General features: G+C 40.9%; 2 protein-coding genes across 2 annotated transcripts; one reads left to right on the forward strand and one right to left on the reverse strand.

Annotated features, from left to right (window-relative positions):
- Positions 1 to 54: 54 nt before the first annotated feature.
- On the reverse strand, positions 55 to 13,035 carry unc13d (unc-13 homolog D (C. elegans)). The gene is made up of 34 exons (XM_054598479.1): positions 12,912 to 13,035; positions 11,981 to 12,007; positions 11,396 to 11,452; positions 11,227 to 11,283; positions 11,031 to 11,138; positions 10,872 to 10,931; positions 10,605 to 10,671; positions 9,531 to 9,711; positions 9,398 to 9,442; positions 8,491 to 8,562; positions 8,338 to 8,407; positions 8,146 to 8,250; positions 7,248 to 7,340; positions 7,047 to 7,147; positions 6,020 to 6,137; positions 5,366 to 5,487; positions 5,185 to 5,275; positions 5,047 to 5,103; positions 4,834 to 4,931; positions 4,450 to 4,501; positions 4,203 to 4,333; positions 3,998 to 4,115; positions 3,736 to 3,888; positions 3,546 to 3,641; positions 3,256 to 3,462; positions 3,056 to 3,130; positions 2,895 to 2,974; positions 2,658 to 2,772; positions 1,869 to 1,940; positions 1,673 to 1,756; positions 1,453 to 1,573; positions 1,226 to 1,349; positions 894 to 1,114; positions 55 to 662 (listed from the first exon to the last, which is right to left on the reverse strand). The coding sequence occupies exons 1-34, from the start codon at positions 12,969 to 12,971 to the stop codon at positions 550 to 552; spliced, it is 3,351 nt and encodes a 1,116-aa protein (XP_054454454.1). The 5' UTR covers positions 12,972 to 13,035; the 3' UTR covers positions 55 to 549.
- A 2,241-nt stretch (positions 13,036 to 15,276) lies between these two features.
- On the forward strand, positions 15,277 to 22,847 carry wbp2 (WW domain binding protein 2). The gene is made up of 8 exons (XM_054599280.1): positions 15,277 to 15,480; positions 16,868 to 16,976; positions 17,213 to 17,348; positions 17,479 to 17,571; positions 17,694 to 17,840; positions 17,960 to 18,082; positions 18,931 to 19,007; positions 19,700 to 22,847. The coding sequence occupies exons 1-8, from the start codon at positions 15,422 to 15,424 to the stop codon at positions 19,745 to 19,747; spliced, it is 792 nt and encodes a 263-aa protein (XP_054455255.1). The 5' UTR covers positions 15,277 to 15,421; the 3' UTR covers positions 19,748 to 22,847.
- Positions 22,848 to 22,941: the final 94 nt, after the last annotated feature.

Raw genomic sequence — 22,941 nt, forward strand, 5'->3', positions numbered from 1 at the left:
AAGAGGAAAGCATGTTAACACAATCAAAGCAAATGTATTCAGTCAACTTGCGTAGTCTTTGAAATTACATTTTTTATTTTATTTTACTTACAAGATTTTCATTTCAACTTACAAACTTTTGTTAAAACCCCGGCCCGCTTTCTGTTTAAAATCAATGTCTGACAGGTTTCTCTGCCAAATTTCTTTTTTTACATTTATAGTAATCTTTGACATTTTTCAGTGTGTCAAATGTAGTCTAATATATATATATTATATATATACACACATAGTTAAGTGATGTCATACGTATCTCTTGCACTGATCAGACAAAGCATCAGGAAGCACAGATGTGTGAGGTGCATGAGGTTTAAATGCGGGTGTGAAAGTGTTCATGATCACTGTGATGGTCTTTGGTAAACCCATGCTCAGCATTCTGTCCACACACACACACACACACACACACTCATCCAACACCAGTGTTTCTATCTGAGTGGATATTTCTTTGTTTTTGGTACAGATCATTAAAACAAATTGTATATTTTTGGAAGGAAGAAGTTGTCTGTGTGTTTGTTAGGATTGAATCCCCTCCTGGGACTGCTTCTCTCTCTGCCTTCGCTTCTTCACGTAGGCCTGAGCCTCTCGCTCTCCTCTCCTGGACTCCAGTAACGTCAGAATGCTGTCCTCTGGAAAATGAGAAACGGGTTCAGGATTAGGTAATGTCTTTGTCTTGAAGTTTAGTTTTTTTAAAGTATTTTTTACCCAAACAATTATCTCACATCTAGGGTCAGACATGGTGGAAAGCGAGGTCAAATAGGGACCCAGCAGGTCATTTTTTTGCCCAGGACCCCTTTGGTTGTTAGGTTGATAAAAAGGAAAACCTGCTTCATTGGTCTAAACCCACTGACCGATCATACCATTAGGTTTAGGATGCATAAGAGGCAGTCGGATCTGAGCAGGGATGGCGTCTGGCTGGGAGCTGAGTCCATCTTCTTTCTGTCCTCCAGCGACTCCTGGAATGGCCTTGAGGGCCAGGAAGGCCTCGCCTTCAAAGTCGTCTGTCTTCAAGATGTCGTGGTCCAGAACTGTCACCACCAGGCAAGCCCCCGGAGCCTGGCACTGATCCAGGGATACCAAACTGTTACAGAGGAGGCAGAGAACAGAGGATGGAGATCAAAAACATCTGTGTGGCTGTTCACAAACTGAGATGCGACGTAGAATATTGACAAATATGAGAATGACAACTTACAATTCGAAGGCCTCCTCAAAGAGCGGATTGAGATCACAGTTCTTGATGCGAGTGCAGCGAGGCTCTACCTCGGGAAAAATGTGGTTCGGCTCCAGACACAGCTGCACAAACGGATCGCTGAGACCTGGGGAAAGCATCCAAGCATTAGTCCATCAGGAGAGGTTGTACAGAAATGTGCGTTACCTGCATTGTATCTATGTGGCTGCAATTGTTCTGCATGGTCATACCGTTAGAGTCCATTGGCAAGAGGTTGACCGCATTCAACACCTCAACTCTGAGTCTTTGGTCTGATCTGTTGTAGGAAGCCATGAGGGTGACTGCACCGTATTTCTCTGAACTGTTCACTTTCTGTTGTGCATACAGGAGAAACAGAACATTTGAACATGTATCATGAGTTTTGCCGTAGCCGGAGAAGTGTTTCCTGCAGCCGGTGCCCCCGTCTCTCACCTGCTCCCATATTTTCCTCTCAAGGAACTTCTCCAAAAGCTGCCAGCTGCTCAGAGAGTTGTGAGTCAGGTGAGCTTTGAGAACCTGGACACACGGAAGAGAAAGAAGAAATGTGAATAAAGCTTATTATGACCCCGTTTTCAAATGACCCCCCAAAAATGTACAGCTGAATGAAATGTCGCCTTTATTTTCCCACCTTGTACTCGTCAGAGTGGATCGTTTTCAGCGGGAGGCCGTTTCCCTCAGCGAGGAAGCACTGCTCCAGGCACTGAATTTCACACAACACAAGATAAAACGTACCATGAAGCTCTTATAACATGTTTTCTATGTACAGATTCAAGAAATAAGATATAAAATGTTAATTTGTGAGATTTAAAGGTGCTGGCAGCTGGATTTATTCGACATTTGGACAGAGCCAGGCTAGCTCTTTCCCTCTGCTTACAGCCTTTATGCTAAGCTAAGCTAAAAGTGTCCTGGCTAAAGCTAAATAGGCAGGAATAAGTTCTTGAAGTCAATACATTTTTGGTTAGATGCTTATTGAAGCCGGTTGCTAAAAAGTGTCTAAATGCGATTACTAAACGCCGTAAACACTCGTTCAAACACGGCGTTCGTGCTCATTCAACCATAGTGTTGCGCATTTATAGCCTGACTTTAGCTTTTTGTTTCTTCCGTCTGCATTCACACTTCATAAAGTGGTGTTCTCTAGTGAGGATTATCTTGCTGGACAAAATGTGTAAGAATCACATTTTATGTTCTGCAATATATTTTTTTTGTTTAAAAATCTCATTGGAATTTTTTTCTTGAGGGAACCGGGGTTGGCCTAAAAAAATATGTCACCCCTGCAGCACTTAATTGCTTTCTGGGAATATTTCCTAAAATGTCAACCTTGTGCTTTAACTGGAATCTTTCTGAGTTGAAGCTAATTTACTAAAAAAGCCTTCTCCTGCCTTGCTAGCTTCAGACAACCACATTGCTGAGCACTGACCTGCAGCGTATACAGCAGCCTTTGGCAGAACACCATGAGCCCTCCTTGCTGTGGATGCTGAATAGCCACCTGGTAGAGGATCTTCACTGAGTTATTCCACAGAGGAATCAGAAGACTGGACACGAGAGGTAAAAAAAAAAAGTGACACAATTTCATAAAGTGGTAAAGAGTGGAAAACTGGATTAAATCAACATGGAACCATCACCATGACAAAACTGTGACGTGCAGCCTGTGTACCTGTTGAAGTTCTCTTGAACCAGGTTTTCGTTCATATACTGCAGCTCTTGCTCAAGGTAGCGCATCAGAGGGTCTGCGGCCTAAAAGAAAAGAGGCTGGATATCAGGCATTCATAAAAGACATCTGTATTTTGTGTTACACTGGCAGTGATGGACGCCTACATCCTCTGTGGACTTGGAGGGAATCCTCCGCCTGGTTGACATGTTCCTGACGTGAGTCTCGATATCTGTGTTTAACTGGAGAGGCGGACAAGAAGACAGAAAGGGAAGTCATGTTGAAGATGTTTCTCTCTACTTGATATCATCATTTTGTTTTGGTTACAAGGATTTACCGATCAAATGTCACTTGTTAAATGTCGCACCTGTTTCCCCAGAGTGTCCAAAGCAGAGCGAATTTCTCGGCCGAGGACGCCTTGGGCTTGCTCTAGCTGTGAGTGCAGAGTGTTGTTGAACTGGCTTTGCCCTATCACAGCTTGGGTCCGATCTCGAAGCCCTGTCCAGTTCAGCTGCGTAGGAAGTCGGCTCAGCACTGAGCGCAAGTGCTCCAAGTCATTCACCACCACACACAACTATGGAGAGAGGAGAAGGATTTGAGATGTCTATCATGTTCACCACGAGGACTGTTTCTTTTTTATCCTGGCCTGCCACTCACCATGTTGATGGCACTGCCGTGGTCGGAGTTCTCGGACAGCACCCTGACTCTCTCCTTCAGGGTGTGACAGTAGTTCACCACAATCTTGCACACATCCTGAAAACACACAGAAAGCAGAGATTCCCCACACTCAGATAATCTGACCAGAATAACATCTGATTAGGGACGTGCTAATGGTCGCGTACTGTACCTCGGTGATTTTGACCATGAGCATGAAGGCCTCCTCGGGGTCGGGCCAGGACAGCTGCTCCCACAGCTGGCAGATAGGTTGGATGCATGTCACCAGGTCCACTGCTGAGGAGCTGTGTTTTATGGGCAGGGCACCAGTCTGCAGGGGCTGGAGCTGAGAGGAGAGATTAAAACATATCATGATGATATGACCCCTGTGTGAAATAAACGTCTTAATAAACGTTCTTATCATAAGAAGAAAACATCAAAATCAGGAGGGTTACCTGGTCTACCTGCACAGCCCTCTCCACCCTGTCCTGAGTTGTGCTGAACACGTGGTTCAGCCAGTAGGGCAGAGCCTCTCTGAAGAGCTCTTGGAAGTCTGTCAACTCCAGTGATCCCCTGAAACAACAGTTAGAACTCCTTACATTTGACAAGAAAAGATAGGGAATAAGTGCTCTAGATTATGGTGTGAGTATGATAACTGACCTCTTCTGTAAGAAAGCCTTGTTTTTGTGGATGGCCTGCAGGCTCAGGTAAACAGGAAGCAGGCTGTTGGCTAGGGCCTGCTCCATCTGACCCTCGATCAGGGACAAGGTTTCCCTCACTTCTTTTGCGAGCTATGGAGGAGAGAAAAAGAGGTGAGAAGATACGAAACAGGACTAATTGATTAAAAAGAAGATTGTCAATAAGAGCGGAGGTTGTGGGGACTCTGAGGGCTCCGTTCGCCACATACCAGGGAGTCAAACCTCTTGTAGACGACAGTGAACGCATCCACTTGCACGGCACTATAATGATATGAGAAAAATGAATGACAAGAGTTCCTTTTTTTACATTACTAATAGTGCCACCCAAATCCCTCTCATGCATTAAAACCCAATCTGACAGTTTGTCATAGCAGGAAAAGCACAGGTTTATCTGATAATATTAATGATGGCTTCATTCCATTTAAGTGTTCCAGTGAGCCATTCCAGCAGGTACATACACAAAACGAAGCCCTGGAACTGACCAACCCGAATGGAATGCAGCCATGATCTATGTTTATTAGTGTCACCAAGTCAAAATGTCAGTCTACTAATGGATAAAAGTCAACGCTGGTAGTCCAATTGTCCCACCTCACCTGGAAAACACTCGATTCCAGGCGTCCTTGTTGTGTTTTATGTCTTCCTGCACCTCCCCAATCAACCTGGAGAGGGCGCTCACGATCTCTGACAGGTCCTGCATTGAGCATGGTGCAAAAAAAACCCCTTACTTTAGTACTGTAAAATACAATGGCAAAACTATCGACATCTATTCCACAATGTGAAGCCTTTCCTGATGGGCTCGTCCTCACCTTTGTCATCGGCTGATACAAACCCTTCTTGATGGTGAACCACTCCTGTGTACCTGTCTGATATAGAAGTCATATTATGAGTAATTAAAGACTTCTTACACACACACTGCTGGTAATATCATTACTATGATTACTGACCTGTATGGCATCGCTGACCTCATCGTGTAACTCAAACTGAGCTGGGTTCAGTTTCTGAAATGCCTGAGTCTTACAGATCTGGACCAAGATCCTGAGACAAAAGCACATTCCTGTATTGCCTAATCTGTGTTTTTAATCACTACCACCATGTGGGCCAACATTCAAACACGGCCGGGTGTACCTGAGCAGTGTGTGTAGTTTAGGAGTAGCGCTGGGAGTCGGAGGGAAGATGTCTCTGTATTTGGCCACCAGGCACAGTCCGTACTGCAGGAAGCCATGAAGAGAGTCTCCAAGTTCCTGTTTCTGTTAACAGAGAGCTACACCTTTATCAAACCCTCATGTGTGCTTAGATATTAATTTCGTTCTTGTAAAAGGAACCAGGAATGTCTGGTGTGAAAGAGCTGTCAAAAAGCTGTAATGAATAAGAAAGTAAAAGACTTGCATTCAAAATGTGACTTTTTAGGAATATAGAAATATTCGCAGTATTACATACTCAAGAATTCAAAATAAAAGTACTTTTCATAGCCACCACATACTTATTGAGTCATAATTAGAGAAACAGTAAAAAGTACGCTTCATTTTAATGTAACTGAGGGGTTGTTGTGTAATATGTAACAAGGATCATACATTATGAACCTAACACCTCTTCTGCAAACTGACGAGAAGTTATAGATTTCATATAAATGTTGTACAAAGTACAATATTTTCCCCTGAACTGTTGCGGAGTACAAGTATAAAGTAGCGTATAATACAAGTGCACTACTCGGTTAAAGTACAGGATTAAACTACTTCAGTTAAGTAGCTTTGTTGCTTTCCCCCTCTGAGGGTAAAGTACCTGCTGGTAGGGCAGCTCCTGCTGATGCCAGTGGTACTCCACACTGGTCAGCTGATGGAACAGCACAGACGAGTCCACCTCTAAACTCTGGTACAGCTTGCTGTAAGCCACCCACTTCCTGTTGAGGTGAGCACATCCACAAAGTTACTGAGAAGTGCAACAGAAAGACAACGGATACAAGTAGTTGGAAGAAATCCTCAAATGTGTAAAACAAAAGCTTAACTTGAATGAAAATAACTTTTTGTCATATTTGCTCAAACTGTCTCTATATCCTGACAGTAGTACATCAGGCAGATAATCTGTGAAAAGATCATGTTCTCTGTTTCCTCTTAGCCCTCTTAATGTTATTTGCAAGATTCCACTGCACCCAAAGAAAAACAACCAGTCAGAGCAGAGCGAGTCTCTTATGGAGCTGTCAATCACTGCTCGTGAACTCTGATCAAACTGTCAAACAAGGCAGCGCTGATAGAATTTGATTCAAGATTCTGTTACTGCATTGCCTATTTTATCTCCTGAAATGTTTGACAGTTTGATCTGAGTTCATGAGCAGTGATTAAACCCGACTCCTCGTCTCTCATTGGTTGTTTTTCACCGGGAGCGGTGGAATATGGCACTAGAGGTAAGCAGAGGAACCTGATCCTTTCACAGATTGTCACAAGATATAGAGACAATTTGAGTAAATATGACAAAAAGTCATTTTTATTACATTTACCAACCATAGCTTTAACTCATTGAATTTGTTAGTTTTTATCTATGACTGACTGACTGTAATCTATAATATGTGTGGGATCATTAATTTGGACAGCAGAACTTGTTGTTATATCACCTCATGCAATACTACTAAAAAGCTGTTAAATTCTAATATTGAATAGTGAAAAGCAATATAAAGCATATTTACATTGCATTTTCCAATTTACATTCCTTCCAGTGTGTGCAGGGCTCACAAACTGGTCTTATATTCCTGTCTAACCACTGGTATCCTCATACAATCTGTCATAAGTTTGCGAGATGTTAACGTGGTGCTTACGCCAGGTCCTGGAGAAAAGGTGAGAGGTCATTCTGCGTAGCATAGAACTCCAGCAGAGTCTGGGCCTCGCCACACAGTTCCCCTTTCCACGGAGCAGAACTCTGAGAGGGACCGAACGAGGCGGGGAATTTAAGAAAAAAGTATGAAAAGTGAGCAATTCAAATGGGATTTTTTAAAAGAAGGAGTGTGCTTGTCCTTTACCTTTTGCTTGGAGATGTAAGCCTGAACAAACTGCTGCAGGATCCCACAGTAGTTGATGTAAGCACTACGACCGGCACTCAGCGTCCCGTCTCTCTGTAGGTCACACAACACAAATCCAGATTCAATATATTGCCGAACACGATTTGTTAACTGCTACTTGAATACTGGTGTCATTAACTTGACTAGAGGCCATGAATTCCAGTTCCTCCTCCAGTAGCACACATTTAACCATTGGTGCACATTTCTTCATTTATTCTAACAAATGTTTTCATGCCTAAATGTTATATATATATATATATATATATATATATATATATATATATATATATATATATATATATATATATTATGCTATTATGCTATTTTCCGGGTGCATATTTTTATCTCAAGTTACAGTTACAACATGTTTACATGCGTTAATGCTCATAATCCGCCTTGTTTTTCTCATCCTGGCTGTCCTGCAGCACCTCTTCTCACCCTCTCTCTGAAATGCTCCGTTGTAGTGCTTGCTCCTCCCTCCAGAAAGAAAAGTCTGCCCTGAGTGGTCAGCTAGCCCGCCCAGTTGTGATTGGTCAACGTTTCACATTTCAAAAAACACTGCAGCTGTGTCTCTCTCTTTAGTTGTTTGAGGGCCAAACTAGCCGGAGAGCTTTACGTTACTTCCGTAACATTGTGACCTCATAAAGTTACAGAAGCAGAGAATTCAATCCAGCCGTTTCAGGCAGCTCAGGAGCAGTGTTTCTGAGGGGGAGGATAACTACTTTTAGGCATGGACTTCAGGTTTTACACTCTACAGACATTTTACATGTACAAAAATATATATAACACACTAAAGAAGAGGGAAAAAGTGGAAAAGCATAATAGGGCCACTTTAAGGGACCTTAATGCACTTATTTACCGCTTTATGGATGAACTTAAGGTTCAGGTGGCACTGGCCGCGGTCAGGATACGTCTCGGTTCTGGGCTCCAGATTGTACCAGTTGTCTTCAGTACAGTGGAGATCCTTGAATGAGAAAATACAAAAGAGCATTAGACTGGGAATACCGCAAACAGTAAAATAGCAGATAAGACAAATCGGAACATTTACTACCTGTAGTTTGAGGACCACCTTTCCTAAAAAGTCATCTGTGCCTTTCTCCTTTTTGGCATCCTTGATCATCCTAAACAGGTACAAGTGGAAAAGTTCACCTGCTTTGCTTGGTCATCTGTTGTGTGTGGGTCACAGAGATTGTGTAATTATTACCTTTTTAAACTATTAAAGTTGGTCTTGATCTCCTCTAGTTTCTGAGTGAGTGAAACCTCTTCGTCCTTATCCCTGAAACAGAAAGAGCACTGGGTCATGTACGGAATATGAGACAATGGGCCATTGGGCACAGACGTGCAAAAGGCCCCACCACCTCCAGATTTTATAGTTGTTCAGGCTCTTTTTGTTGTTGTTTTGTGTTTCATTGTAGACTTTAAGCATCTCTCTGAGGTTTCGGTGGTGTCTTTGTATCATTTTGAGGCTCTGTATCGTCATTTTTGTGGTCACTTTTTCTCTCTTAGTAGTTATTTTGTGCCACTATTTAATTGTTTTAGTTATTAATTAGTTATTTTTGTCTGTGGAAATTTGACCCATGTTTCTATTTGTTTTGTGTCTATTTGTAGTCATTTTGAGTCTCTTTGTAGCTGTTTTGTGTCTCCTTGTGGTTATTTTGTGTCCATCTGTAGTCATTTCGATTCTCTTTGTTACCATTTTGTGTCTCTCTGTAGTCATTTTGAGTATCTTTGTAGTCTTTTGTGTCGCATTGTGGTCATTTTGCGGGTCTTTGTAGTTGTTTTGTGTCACTTTGTAATTGTTTGGATCTTTTTCGTAGTTTTTTTTTTCCATGGTTGCTTTGTCCATTTCTGTAGTTGTTTTGTGTCCTCTTTGTGTTTTTTTTCATCTTTTTGTTGTTAATTCTTTGCACTCATTTTGGGTCTTTTCCTGGTTGGTACGTGTCTCTTTGATTGACATTTTGAGGGTGAAGATGAGGGTATCTCCTTACACTTTGGGCTCTGGGCCTGGGCCCGGTAGGCCGGTTCAGTAATCCATCCATGATAAAGGTGAATGTATTGAAGGGAGATATAATTTCAGGCAGGGAAACTAGAGCTCTGGATGTTTTACTCACCACATCTCAAGGTGGAAACTGGCACCGGCGATGTCTCCGAACTCTCTAAACCAAAAAGAAAAACACGATGAGAAAAAATGAAATCCAACCCGGTTTCACTTGACATACGGTTAATGCACACATTTAGACTCACAGTATGAAGGTTTGGTTCCAGATGGGGTTCAGAGTCTGCTTCTTTATGTCTGTCTGGTAGATTTTGTCATTGGATACAGCATCCTTTACAATAGATTTAGAAGGTTTGGCTTTGGACCGCCGTGTTCGACTCTCCTCCTCGTCTTCCATTATGGTCAGCAGGCAGTATGGGTCACTGAAACCTGTTCAACACACAACGAAAAAATCAGCAGTAGATTTCAGAGAAGCCAGAGTGCGGTGATTTGTAACATGAAAGCGAGAGACTACACAGTTGACAAGAAGTGAAAGGAGAAGATAAAATGTCCACATGAGAACAGAAACACATCTGTATTTCTGTAATTATATTAAGGTACAGGAATATCTCAAGGATTTGAATTTCAACGACAGAGTCACTTTGAAAATGTGATCTTTAGAGCTAATTTACTTAAACGGGCTGTATGCTAACTTCAGCATGCTAAAATGCTTGCGAGGACAATGCTAACATGATTGTGTTCAGCAGGTATAATCTTTACTTTGTCCACCATTTTAATTTAGCATGTTAGCATGCTAACATTTGCTAGTTAGCACTGAACATAAAGTTCAGCTGAAGGTGGATGGGAATTAGTTCTGCAGGTATAGGACAGATTGGACGAGGGTGTACCCTGCCTTCGCCCATTGACAGCTGGGATCGGCTCCAGCACCCCCGCGACCCTTAACTGGATAAGCGGTAATGGAAGATGGATGGATGGAATTTTGGTCTTAAGATGGCACTAGAGATAAGATCAGTACTCTTCAAATTTTAATATTCATCCTGAGGGGAACATGAATGTCAGCCACAAAGTTCATTGGCAATCCATCTGAAGGTTGTCGAGACATCTCACAGTCTGGCAAAAAACAGAAATCTGGTGGCGCTATATGACAAATCAGGGGGTCACTAAAGTCATTGGGATACATCATCCGGGAACCATAAACGTCCAAACCAGATTTTGTGCCAATTCACTGAGAAGATGTTGACATAAATGTGGCTGAGTGAAAACTTTGAAACGCAGCTAGTCCTAGTCAGTGTATCGCCAAAGTCATTAAGATTCATCCTCACCACTGATGTCTTTTCCCAGGATTCCCTTGGCTTCCTTCACAGTGGCCATGAGGCAGTATACTGGAGGCTGTAAGGGTCAGATAGTTATTTAAATACGTTGGTACTCAGACGCAGCCTCAAACACGCAGATGACATCATTTCTGCCACTAGGAAACTAAAAAGAAGGTGGTGGAAAGTTAAGATTCTTGGTATGAATGCTATAGATAGATATAAGGGGTCTTTGAAGGCGCAGTGATTGGAACAAACATGCTGACATCCTTTTCTCACCTCTGTGCTCCGTACCCTCTCCGTCAGGCCGTTGTGCTCTGACTCCGTCATAGTGAAAGCCTTGTAGATAGGACAAATGGAGTGAGATAATCTGTGTAAACAGTTATACAACAAAACGGCAGTGGTGCTATGTGTAATGTGTGAAGTCAAAGTGTTAACCTCCTTGATGTACTGGTGAAGCTGGCTCTCTGTGAAGACCTCAGTTGATGAAACTTTACCCATCATATGAGCGATGGTGTACAACAGCTCTTTATACAGAGGCTTCAGCTTTAAACAGAAATAAACAGAGTGAGAGCTCGGTTGGGAAAAAAAAAAAATGTTTTTGATGTGAAGTACAGCACATGAATAGTGATACCTCCAGCTCCTTGTGTCTCCGTGCCTTCTCTTCTGGGTTTTCATCTTCTTTGAAATCCTAAAGTAGAAGAACAGAACATTTTCAAAAATTCTGTCAGATCTAAAAGGGTAATTTCAAGACATGCTAAGGTTTGATTTGAGGCATTTGAAGGTCACGGAGTGTTGCCTACCCTCCTTTCTCTCGTTTTCCTCGTCAACCCCAGTTTACGTACATGGCCAGGCGACATCTGACAAGAGAAAGACGGTAAAGAGAGAAGTCAGCTGTGGAAAAACACATTACTTAAAGGACCATACCATTCATTTCAAATGTTGTAGCCCATTTAGTACAAATAATTACTGTGGACTATTTTCCAAACCATGCTGTAGTTTGAATGCATTTTCCATTTTTTTTAGAACCAGCCATGGTTTTCATTTATCTCCATACAGAATTCAATTTTGTTAATAGACTCTATTTTTGTGTTGGGTAATCTATATCTATATCCATTACGCTCTCTATTAATTACTGTTGCACTTCTTTAAAGTTGGGGGATTTATTTATAAAAAGTATTAATTAAAATTAAAACACCAGAGGCTGAGATATCCTGACTATTGACCCCCAGCTCCAAAAAACATTTGATTACACATTTCCCATAATGCAACTCAATAGTGTCTTTAAGTCAACCCTTTCTACAACAATGATACATTGTCTATAAGACATTCAGACAGAAATCACTGTTTGAAAAGCAAGGCTACAGCCAGTAGCTGATGAGTTTTACCTGTCTGAGTCTTGATAAGCCATGTTCCTGCAAGAAAGACAATACGGGTGCTTATGTTTGAATACAGGGAATAGAATCAGGATGTCAAAGTGCATAGTTGAGTGAAATAGGTATTTAAAGGTGACCTCATGTCATCACCAGCTCTTTATAATAAATGTTCAAAGAAACCTAAAAATATCTCCACTTGCAAATAAAAAGCATCACGAGGCTCAAGATACACTTGTTTGTGATTGCTGATAAGGCCTCCCTCTGTAAAAGACTTCCTCTCTTGCTGATAATGAAAATTACTTAGAAGCAACAACCCACCTAATATCACACTAGGACTAGGACTAAATTCACTTTAAAGTAAATGACAGTCACCCGTCCTACCAATAAGTATACAAATACACCTGCCCCCTACCACATCACACACCATAAACACATAACAATTTTCATAATGTTTGCATATAGAAGCAGAACTACTGCGTGCTCAGTTAACATCACAAAGACGGTTTACATAAGTTGTCTTCCATGATAAATTACTTTGTTCGGCATCATGTGACCCAGGGACACGTTCAAAGCAGTTATGATTCATAATAGTCACAGCATCTAGGAATAGACATTTGGAAAACATGACTCAGTGTCTGTGTGTGATTTTAACTCTGTTGTAGCTCATCTGACAAGTTTAGGTTTTGGGGATTTTACAAAGAAGAAAACAATAAAATAACAATAGATAAAAGCGTGACAAACATAACCTATAGAGAAACACAAACCACCTTGAGAACAAAATAATTTAATAAGGGAATATATTTGACAGCATCATCAGTTGGGCCATCACCACGGCACCACAGACACTAGGTGGTTAGCTACTGGCAGTTAGTGAGCCAAAATGAAACACAAGTGTACTATAAATTAGACCTATCAATATATACGACCGCATTGTTGTCCATACCTGTTCAGGTGTTTGCAGTAGATTGTCTCCTGTGCTGGTGGGCTCACTTTGACTTGACATGATGATGCTAATGTTTGACAAGCAGACTCCTGCCTGCTGTGCTCTCTGTGTGTGCTTGTGTGAGATATGGGGAAGCTGTATACGCAATGTGTTCACAATCACACAGCAGCCGGAAGCCATCACTTCCTGTATAAGGTGGTAACGTCAAAACTGTGACTTGTGGCTTTTACTTCATCTAAGTGCCCTAAACATTGTGTTTGGATGCCAACAGACCTCAAAGCTGAAGCACAAACCCAAACTGTTTGTCACCGTGTCCAGGTTTATTGTTTTACTGTTAGTAGTATCATGTATCCCATGGTTAATATAAATCCATGGGGCAAGTCTCACATGACATAACATGAACTGCAGCTGGATGAGGCAATGAAACAGCATGTAAAATGTAAAATGTCATCATCAGACCATCTGTGGGTTGTGTATTGTTAGCCCTACCTGTGTTTCATCAGGATCCTTTGAAACTTTGAAAATCCTGTTTCAAAGTTTATTTACTCCATTAAACTATTATGGTCACTGCACTGAGAGCTGATGTCTGTCAATACACCGATATGTATTTACAGACACATCTTTATCAGTAGGCTTTCAACATAATTTATAAATCTATTTATAAATCTATTTATATCAGTATCATCTTTTCTATGACTGAAGGACCAACCAAATATATTATACTAATTCCAATAAACTTTTGATTCTGTTTAACGTTTGCTTGCTCTTACACTATATATTTTTCCATTTAAAAACTGAGTGTATTGATGTAAAAGAATATAAATAGAAAATATATTTTGCAAATTTAGTGGGCGTTCTTAGCTATATAGAGCAGGACAATATATTCATTTTTATGGGATCTTTTTTGGAAAAGGACAATAAAAAGAACATATTCAACTGTTTATTTGGAGTTTGGCACCAACTAGCGAGCATTTACAGACAATAAGTCCATTATCAAAATAGATGCTGGTGAATTACCCTGTGAAATACTAATTGATTAATTAGCTAATATTTTCACGTCTAATTTTGGGCACCGATCAATCAAGAGCCATAGTCACACAATGTGTATATGTGTGTAGATGTGAAAACATGAGCTGTATTGTAATATTATATCTGGATACAGTTAAATGATACTAAAGGGTATGATATCATTGACAAATGGCCTCCTCTACATTGGCACTATTTAAAGTTGCATTACATCCTGTGTTTTATCACATAGAGATGAAGAGTTACTACATTTGACCCAGCGATTTTAGCTAAATTTGACACAACCTACTGTATATTTTTGATATCACTTCGCACAAAAAAAGGTCAGTTCCGTTCAGTCCCACTTTGTGGTTGGGACCGTGTGTGTGTGTGTGTGTCAGAAAAGAGACAAAGAGAAGGCCAGACAGACAAAGACATCCACTATTGTTTGCCAACCCACACCAAGAAGTTGCATGCGGGTACTTTTGCAACCTGACCGCTCTCCTTTCCTTTACTCGTTCTGAGAAGAGCTGTGTCTTACTGTAAGAGGCATATGCCTCATGCTGGATATGCACAAGACATCATACACCCAAAAAATAACCGTTATGCGCCTACCCTATTCATGTGGCAAGGCATTTAAAGCATTTGTTGGTGCCTCTGTTTGGAAGATAGTGATATGTTGGCCTGTAATGCTCTGCCCCATGAATGGATGGGACCAACCTTTACAGTAGAGGAAACATTTTGTTTAATATTTAACGTGTTTACATATAATGTAAGTTAACACAGTATAATATTCCTCTCTTTTTCCTGTTTGATTAACAGGACGAAGAGCACACGTGTACATTCAAGATACTGTGAGTACAAATAACAGAGTACTTATAATGACTGTGGTGTCACAGCCAATCATTTCTACTTATTTATGTGGATTTTAAAAAAAATGGTATTCTTATCCTTACCCGTATTAACATTATTTTTTATTATTATTACTATTATTATTATTATTATTATAGTAGTAGTAGTAGTAGTCTTAACAACTGTGCAAAGTAAACAAATTTACCTTATTTTTGTCCATATCTGTGTCTATAAAATGTTCAGTGTATCTGTAAAGATGACTGGATAACACTGGCATATTCAGTGTAGAACCCTGTAGAAACTTCTCTGACTGTTAAACTCACCTTACACATTATTTCTCACCATTTCAAAATGTTAAACTGAATCAATATTTCTAATACAAACCTAATGAGAACTTTCTAAGCAAAATGAAAACCTTTTTTTTTTTTTTTAACAGTAAATAACATACTGTAAAAAAAAAGAAAGAAAAAAAGAAGGTAAACGCGTGACGTGTAAAACGTGTGGGCGGTTCACGCGGATGGCGGAAGTGCAGGAAACAGCAAACCGAGCAGCATTTTCACAACAACCGTTATCGACGCAGAGAGAAAGGCTGCAGACACGTCCACGACCCGTTCATCTGCTTTTGTTGTCGGAGAGTCCGGAGGCCGGTAGACATGACTCTGAACCAGAACCACTCGGAGTCCGGCGGAGTCATCATCAACAACAGTGAAAGGTAACGGCAGCAGTGAGACGGGCTAGCTAGCAGCCACCGTTAGCGGAACCGGACTGACTCTCTCCGGGGACAACTAAAGACCAACAAATGTGTCCCTGCACTGGGGATGGCACTTTAACGGGGACGTTACATGACAGCCAGCCCCTTGCACATTGATGTTTACATCCGGGACCGTTCAAACACCAGCTGACTAACGCTGCCTCCATCATAAAGCCACTCTGAGCTCCCTTTAGCTCATGTTTCATACAACCTCTGTTAAATACACGTGTTGTGTTTGACAGTGAAGCAGTCATGGTACTTGTCATTTTAACAAAGTGCTTTACGGTATATGCCGTATTAGTGGCTCATAATCAGTGCGAAACGACACCAAATCTAGCTACACATAATAATGTTATATGATGCATTAATTGTTAGATCGCCATGTTTGTTAATGGACTATTCGGGTAGCATCTAACCAAACATGGCCTTCAACCTGTTATATCATCACTGCAGTCAACCGTAGAAGACCTCGCGTGTTTACATGCGTGTTTACTTGTTTTAAACGTTATATTAAGACAAACTTGTCGAGGTCCAAAAGGTTATTTAATCAGGTGTAACTCTAACGTTGCCTACCGTCGTCACCGTCTGTCCTGGTTTACTGTAACAGACGTTAACCCAGAACCAGCAGTGAGCCCTGTCACTAGATGGCATGTCATTCTAATCCTTCTACTATGGTTCTGTTTACTGAAACCCACTGATGGGCCGTGTTAAGTAACTGGACAGTTGCACAGTAACCCAGTGATCTATTTTTTTAAGCTGTTTAAAGTCAAAGATTATGTAGTGCGGTTTGAGTCATGCTGTTAATCAAATAAAACCCCCATGTAAATAAAGAGTTGAGGGTTTTTTTTTTTGTACATTGAAAATATGATATCCATTCCATTTTCCGTAACCTGCTTATCCAGTTAAGGGTCGCAGGGGTGCTGGAGCCGATCTCAGCTGTCAATGGGCGAAGGCAGGGTTCACCCTGGACAGGTCGCCAGCCTATCACAGGGCAGACATATATAGACAGACAACCACTCACACTCACATCCACACCTACGGGCAATTTAGAGTCTTCAATGCACCTTAGCTGCATGTCTTTGGACTGTGGGAGGAACCCGGAGAACCCGGAGAGAACCCACGCTGACACGGGGAGAACATGCAAACTCCACACAGAAGGTTGTCCAGCCCGGGAATTGAACCCAGGCCCCTCTTCTTGCTGTGAGGCGACAGTGCTAACCACTACACCACCGTGCAGCCCTGTTATAGATATGTTATAGAAAAATAAAGTTTTTTTTTTGTTTGTTTTTTTAAATCATCAAATCGTTCTGTCATTTTATCTCGTCTCTGTGTCTATTTCTCTCACCAGTGTGTTGATGAACTATGATAACGTGGAGCTGGTCTTCTGTGATGCTGACAGTCTGCCTGAAGCCTTCAGAAAGAGCAAGAAGGGCAGCGTCTACCTAACTCCATACAGGGTGAGAGACATGACCCACATGCATTATTTGTTATTTAGACACAGCCTCATTGTGACATAATTCCTTCAGCATTGACAACAAGTACACAACAACCTGTAGAACTCTAGTTTTACTTATAAGCAGTATTTTTGTTAGCGTTCCCCCAAGTCTTATAAGGGAGTAGGAACATTTTTTTGACTGTGCTTTGAGTTCATGTGAGTGATGAGATGATGTTAGCTGCTGTTGTTTTCTCCCAGGTGATCTTTGTGGCTAAAGGGCGGGACGCACTGCAGTCCTTCATGATGCCCTTCTACCTAATAAAGGGCTGTGAGATCAAGCAACCTGTATTGGGAGCCAATTACATCAAGGGTTCTGTCACCTCAGAGCCTGGAGGTAGGGATATGTGTGTGTGCAGTGACATGTGTTTTAATTAGGTTATAAATTATGGCAGGGTATTCTGTGTCTGTTAGTTTCTCTGGCACACAGTAACTTCAGGGATTCCTCCTTGTGTTATCGCTTACAGGCGGCTGGGAGGGCAGTGCTATGTTCAAGCTCAGCTTTGCTGCTGGAGGAGCTATAGAGTTTGGCCAGTACATGCTGCAGGTCGCAGCTCAGGGTATGGTCACAAAGCCACATTACCAGTATCATAACATTCTTGTTAAAGTACTGACATTTTGGCTGATTGGCCTCTATTGTTTCTTCATCTTTTGCATTCTCTTCATACTTTGTGTCTGGCAGCGTCAAGAGGTCAGCCAGTGACTTCTGGGTTTGGTGGATGCCCGTACATGGCCAACGGGGCTTATGCTTACCCTCCTCCCCCTGCTAACGGGATGTACCCTGCTGGACCTCCACCCGGCTACTCCTACCCCAACCCTCCTCCACCAGGTAGGGGCTATGATAACTGCAGACGTTCTCATCATCACCTGGATTTCTCGTTACAAATCTCTTTCAAGTATTGTGAGTATAGCTGGTCTAATCTGCAGCTCTGTGCATCTGCTATTCAGGTGGATTCTTCACCAACCCTCCAGCGTTTGATGCATCTGCAGCCTACATACCTCCGCCTCCTTATTCTGCTCATCTAGGCCAGCAGCCCCCACATGACCCTGACCTCCCCTCTTCAGCAGCAGGTGAGGCTCTCTGGCAAACAGTATCTGACTGATTTGTTGCTAGGTGGTGATAGCGCCAATTCATTCCAGGTGTTAATGTATTTATCAGCCTAAATTTAAATGTAAAAAAGGGATGGCTCTGAGTTGCTGTAGGAAGCTTACAAGGGATTGCCCTTGACTAGTCATTTTTAAGTTAAAGGTTTGTGAAAGTTTTGCTAATATTAAGCATATCAGTGGAACACAGTTAGTTGCATTAAACATCAATTTGATATCTGATTTGATATCTTGATATGTCAGTATTAATTGAGCGTGAAACCTTATTCTTGAACTTGAAAAACGGTAAAACAAAACTAAAGATGTCGACCACATTACTCATGGTCTTCATCAGTGGATGGAGTATCAGTTGTGATGGAGTTGATAACTGAGCAAAATCCCTTGATAAATGTGAGAAGGGGTTGAAAACCCCAGAAAAAGTGAGATATTTTACATTGAGTCAGGTTTTATTTATATTTATATATATATATATATATATATATATATATATATATATATATATATATTTTATTATTATTTTTTAAATAAATTTAGTTGAGGTGATTTTAACCATATACCAAAATATGTACAGAAAATCTTTAGTATTGGCTTGTTTGCACATTTAAAGAACTTCACCAGATCATTTTTCTTCACCTCACATTGTAACAGGTGTATTAGATCAAGAAACAGAATAAGGCCTTCTTCATTTTTACATCTACTTTTCCCCTTCACATTATACCAGCCTTTGTACCTCAGGTTTGATTAGCTTCAGTTATCTCATATATCCTAGGTATTAATCGTAAACCCCTCCTCTCTTTCATAATCCTTATTCCCAGCGGAGGCCAAAGCAGCAGAGGCAGCAGCGAGCGCCAGCTGTGCCACACTGCCTCCTACACATGTGTACCTGCCACAGGTAGGTGCCCCTCCATCACTACGCTATACATCTGATCAGATAAAACAAGAACATTTAAGGACGTCACCTAGGGCTCTGGGAAATTAAAATGTATAACCTTTATCTGACAATATTATAGACAAATTGATTAATAAATTAATTACCAAAATAATTGGCAGATTTCTCAATAATAAAGATTACGCTACACTGAATGTAGCAAAACGCATGCAAAGCATAAATTGAACTAGGCCGAAATGTATTTCTTTTATGTGCTTCAAAGTAGATTTATACAGGTTCAGCCAATCACAACAACCACTGTCATATATGGCAACAATAGAATGCGGACCACCTTATTGTTTACATATCAGGTCAATTATAAAGAAATATTCACGATTTTAGCCCAGAATCACAATATATTACCATAAATGTCTGGACGTTGAAGAGACATTGCCGTGAATTTGGCCTACTCGGATCATAGATGGTATATCTTGATTTTTTGCAACCAGAGGTGACACGAAAGGGTGGAGCTAAGACATAGCTGAACAACTGAGCCCTGAAAGAAAAAAAAAAAATATATATATATATATATATATATATTTTTTTTTTTTATATTTAAAAATAAAATAAAATGTAATGCTGTTTTTTGTGACAGGCTCAGAATCAATTACTGTACAACACTTTTGTCTCAAACCATAACTCTCCTCCCTCCATAGGACAAGCCTCCTCCTTACTCCCCTCCAGAAGACAAGAAGAACCAGTAGACCTGCTTGATCTCCCCCTCACTGCTCTCTGTCTCTTGTTATCTCTAACCTACTGGATCACCTTGTTTTTCATTCCATTAACCGGACATCAGGAAGGCCAAAGTTCTCCTTTAAACATGGATCCCTCTTTCTCATCTTCCTAGTCCCCCTCCAACTCATTCCATTGCTTTCCCACCTCAGCCTATACCTTTTTACATTCTTTTTAATTATTCCTATATTTTAATGGGTTTCATTCACCTCAGAAGCACCTTTTAGTAAAAGGAAATTATAAGCAACCTTTGAGGGGAAACAAGAAGATTGTTCAAGCCAAAGTTGTTTTGATTTAGAGACTTTTTTTCAGTGTGTGACAAAAACGTTGTAACCTGACCAGCTATTTTAGCATTCAATTGCCTTGCAGGTGTCCCGAGAATCATACCGCCACCCTAAACTTCAGACTCAGCTGAGTTGTGACACTGACTTATAATTTTTTCTATGACTGTCTATTAAACTAGAATGAATCTATTGATGACAATTACTTTGCTAGTCTATTCAGAGGCAAGCTGAATGCAGTGTTTTATTTTTCTATTATTTGTGTGTACAGGCTTTTAATATGTAGACTTTTAAAAATGAGATATTTTCTCAAGAACACTAACCTAGAGAAAACTTAACTTTTGTAAAGGGAGCGGTTTGCAGTGTGGTCTGGTATGCTTTGACATGTTGAGTGGACGAGAGGACCACAAAGATTAGAGCAGCGTCCAGCCCCCGCAGTGGATCCCTGATCCTGGATTAGAGCAGAGAGTGAGGGCGACCGGGGCCTGTAGGGACGCTCTGCCACAAGGGATTATCTTTTACAATGTCCAAGAGCAGAGCAGAGCAGAGCAGAGCAGTCACCCAACGATGTCACTTCCTGTTTTGTCATGCCTCCGAACATTCGAGAAAACAAATGGTCAGACTCACCGCCAGCCTGCTTCACCTCTCATTCTACTTGTGTACATTTTAAACATTGTAGAAACAAACCAGACCATTAGATTATTTTATCACCGTTTCTACTTTCTGTGGTCTTGATCTTGACTCCCCAGTTTTAGGTCGGTCTTCAAATCTGATCTGAGCACCTCAGTATCTGAGCCTCTACTCTTCCTTCCTCCGTAGTCACTTATCTATATACTGTATCTGTGGCACATCTGTGGCTGATTCTTTGCACTCTCAGAATGCTATGCATCGGGCTCCTGTTCGCTCTGTCATGGCTGTGTGTATTATAATAATAATAATAATAATAATAATAATGATAATAAAGCTCTGTATTTATTTCAAACTAATTTATTGAATAATTCATGTAAAATGGCTCAAGTAAGAAAAACAAAGCATGATCTCAACTAATGCCTGTATGCATTGGATTGGATTTTATTAAACGGATCTTGATTCATGTGAAACACAACTGTCGTTTCCTTTATTTCTACACTAAGCATTGCTAAATCACAAATTGATGGGTATTCTACTTAAAACACAGTATAGTGCATGAGATTTCTTAACATAAACACATTCCAGAGTTTGCACAAGGGGTTCTGTTTAATGTCATTAGGCTGAAACAGCGCTGGAAATGTGCTTTTCCCTTCTTAAGAGTCAGCGTTCCTCGACTGCCGTCTCGGACAACTTGTGCAAATCCACCGCAGCTTCCCAAAGACTGACGCATGATGTCCTGAGCATCTAGTGCCTCAAGGTCACAGCTATTCACTCTCAAGTGCTCATGATTAAAAAAAAAAGAAAAAGGCCAAAAGCCCATTAAAAACATCATTACAGTACAGCAGATTCCAACACACCACTGTCGGCATCAAAGGTTCAAAACTGTACAGGCAGGGTGAATTGTCTGTGCATTCATGCTAAAATCCCAAGATGAGAACAATAAGAGAGTTATTCCTCTTTCAGTATTATAATCTCAGTAGTAATGTACAGGACAGTGTCCAATAAAATGAATTATATTCACTAGACCCTGCAGTGGCTTATAAGCCCGTACGCACCACATTATGAACCGGCTCACGTCCTTCTGTGGATTGAATTCTGCCCAGAAACCCAAAAAGTTGTGGGAGGGAAAAAAGGTTGTAAAAGGTTTGTGCACACATGAGGTTTTTTTTTCACTTGAAGGCCAGTATTCAATCATAACATTTTCAAAATTCAAGTATAACCAGAATTTCCAGACAGCAAGGGCGATTCATTTAGTTATGCTTTAGCAACTCCTCAACAAATGGCTTCTAACAGCAATGCAAAAAGGTCTCTGGCTTTCTTATACGGCTATGACTTCTCATGTGTGTGCAGATACTGTGTACCTGTGTAGCCCAGACAGGGTTTTCTCTATTTCCATCCCAACATTAGAAGAGCAGACAAAAAAAACCAAAAACAGCAGTGAGTCATTTAGAGGCTCTTTTACCAGGAGAATATACCGTATTCTCTTTCTGGCTGAGATAAGATTGATTAAACCTACAGCAATCAGACTTTAGCTGATCTTAGCTTAAATACTGGAAACAGTTGGCTTTGCTCTGTCCAAATGGGTAACAAAAGTCACCAACCAGCACCTCTAAAGCTCACTGCCTTTAATCCATGGAAAAAAAGTGTAAAAAATATAGGTTGTAGTTTTATGGAAGGTTATGGATTATTTACTCTACTTCCTGTAGTCTCCACTGGTTGCCAGGTAACACGTTAATTATTGAGCTTTAGAGGTGCTGGTATGCAGAAGTCATTACCTTTGAGCAGAGCCAGCCTAGTTGTTACCAGCCCTTATGCTAAGCTAGGCTAAGCGTCCACTGGCTGATGCTTCTTATCCACCTGGCATTGATCCTCTCATTTAATTCTCAGCAAGAAAGAGAGTTATATAATGAGTTATATGCCTGCAAGACCAAACCTCATACTAAATGTGTACTGCCTTGTAGTGCAACAAGTAAACTCAACTTTGTGAAGTGAAAGTACAATAGTCTGACACACTGAGTTGAGGAGATTGGGCTTTTCCTTGCTGAAAGCAGACATCTATCTAAAATCAAGGGATATTCCATTTATACTTTGAAAAAATAAAGTATTGCCGTCCTTAAGATAGCCCTCTAAGGCTCTTTAGGAACAGCATTCGAGACCAGTTCCTTAGCCGTTATTGTTTTGTGGTAAGTAATTATGTAATAAGTCAAAGCCAGGTGGACAGTTTTGGGGGAGAAGGCCCACTACAGTCAGTTCTT

The sequence above is a fragment of the Anoplopoma fimbria genome, chromosome 5, assembly GCF_027596085.1.
Source record: "Anoplopoma fimbria isolate UVic2021 breed Golden Eagle Sablefish chromosome 5, Afim_UVic_2022, whole genome shotgun sequence".
Lineage (NCBI taxonomy): Eukaryota > Metazoa > Chordata > Actinopteri > Perciformes > Anoplopomatidae > Anoplopoma > Anoplopoma fimbria.

Coding starts and splice junctions, on each gene's coding strand:
- unc13d (XM_054598479.1), bottom strand. CDS start 12,971: ATGTCAAGTCAAAGTGAGCCCACCAGCACAGGAGACAATCTACTGCAA. Junction 11,453..11,980: donor GCTTATCAAGACTCAGACAG/GTAAAACTCATC, acceptor TTCTCTTGTCAG/ATGTCGCCTGGCCATGTACG. Junction 5,104..5,184: donor AGGTCAGCGATGCCATACAG/GTCAGTAATCAT, acceptor CTTCTATATCAG/ACAGGTACACAGGAGTGGTT.
- wbp2 (XM_054599280.1), top strand. CDS start 15,422: ATGACTCTGAACCAGAACCACTCGGAGTCCGGCGGAGTCATCATCAAC. Junction 18,083..18,930: donor CCTCCCCTCTTCAGCAGCAG/GTGAGGCTCTCT, acceptor CCTTATTCCCAG/CGGAGGCCAAAGCAGCAGAG. Junction 19,008..19,699: donor CACATGTGTACCTGCCACAG/GTAGGTGCCCCT, acceptor CTCCCTCCATAG/GACAAGCCTCCTCCTTACTC.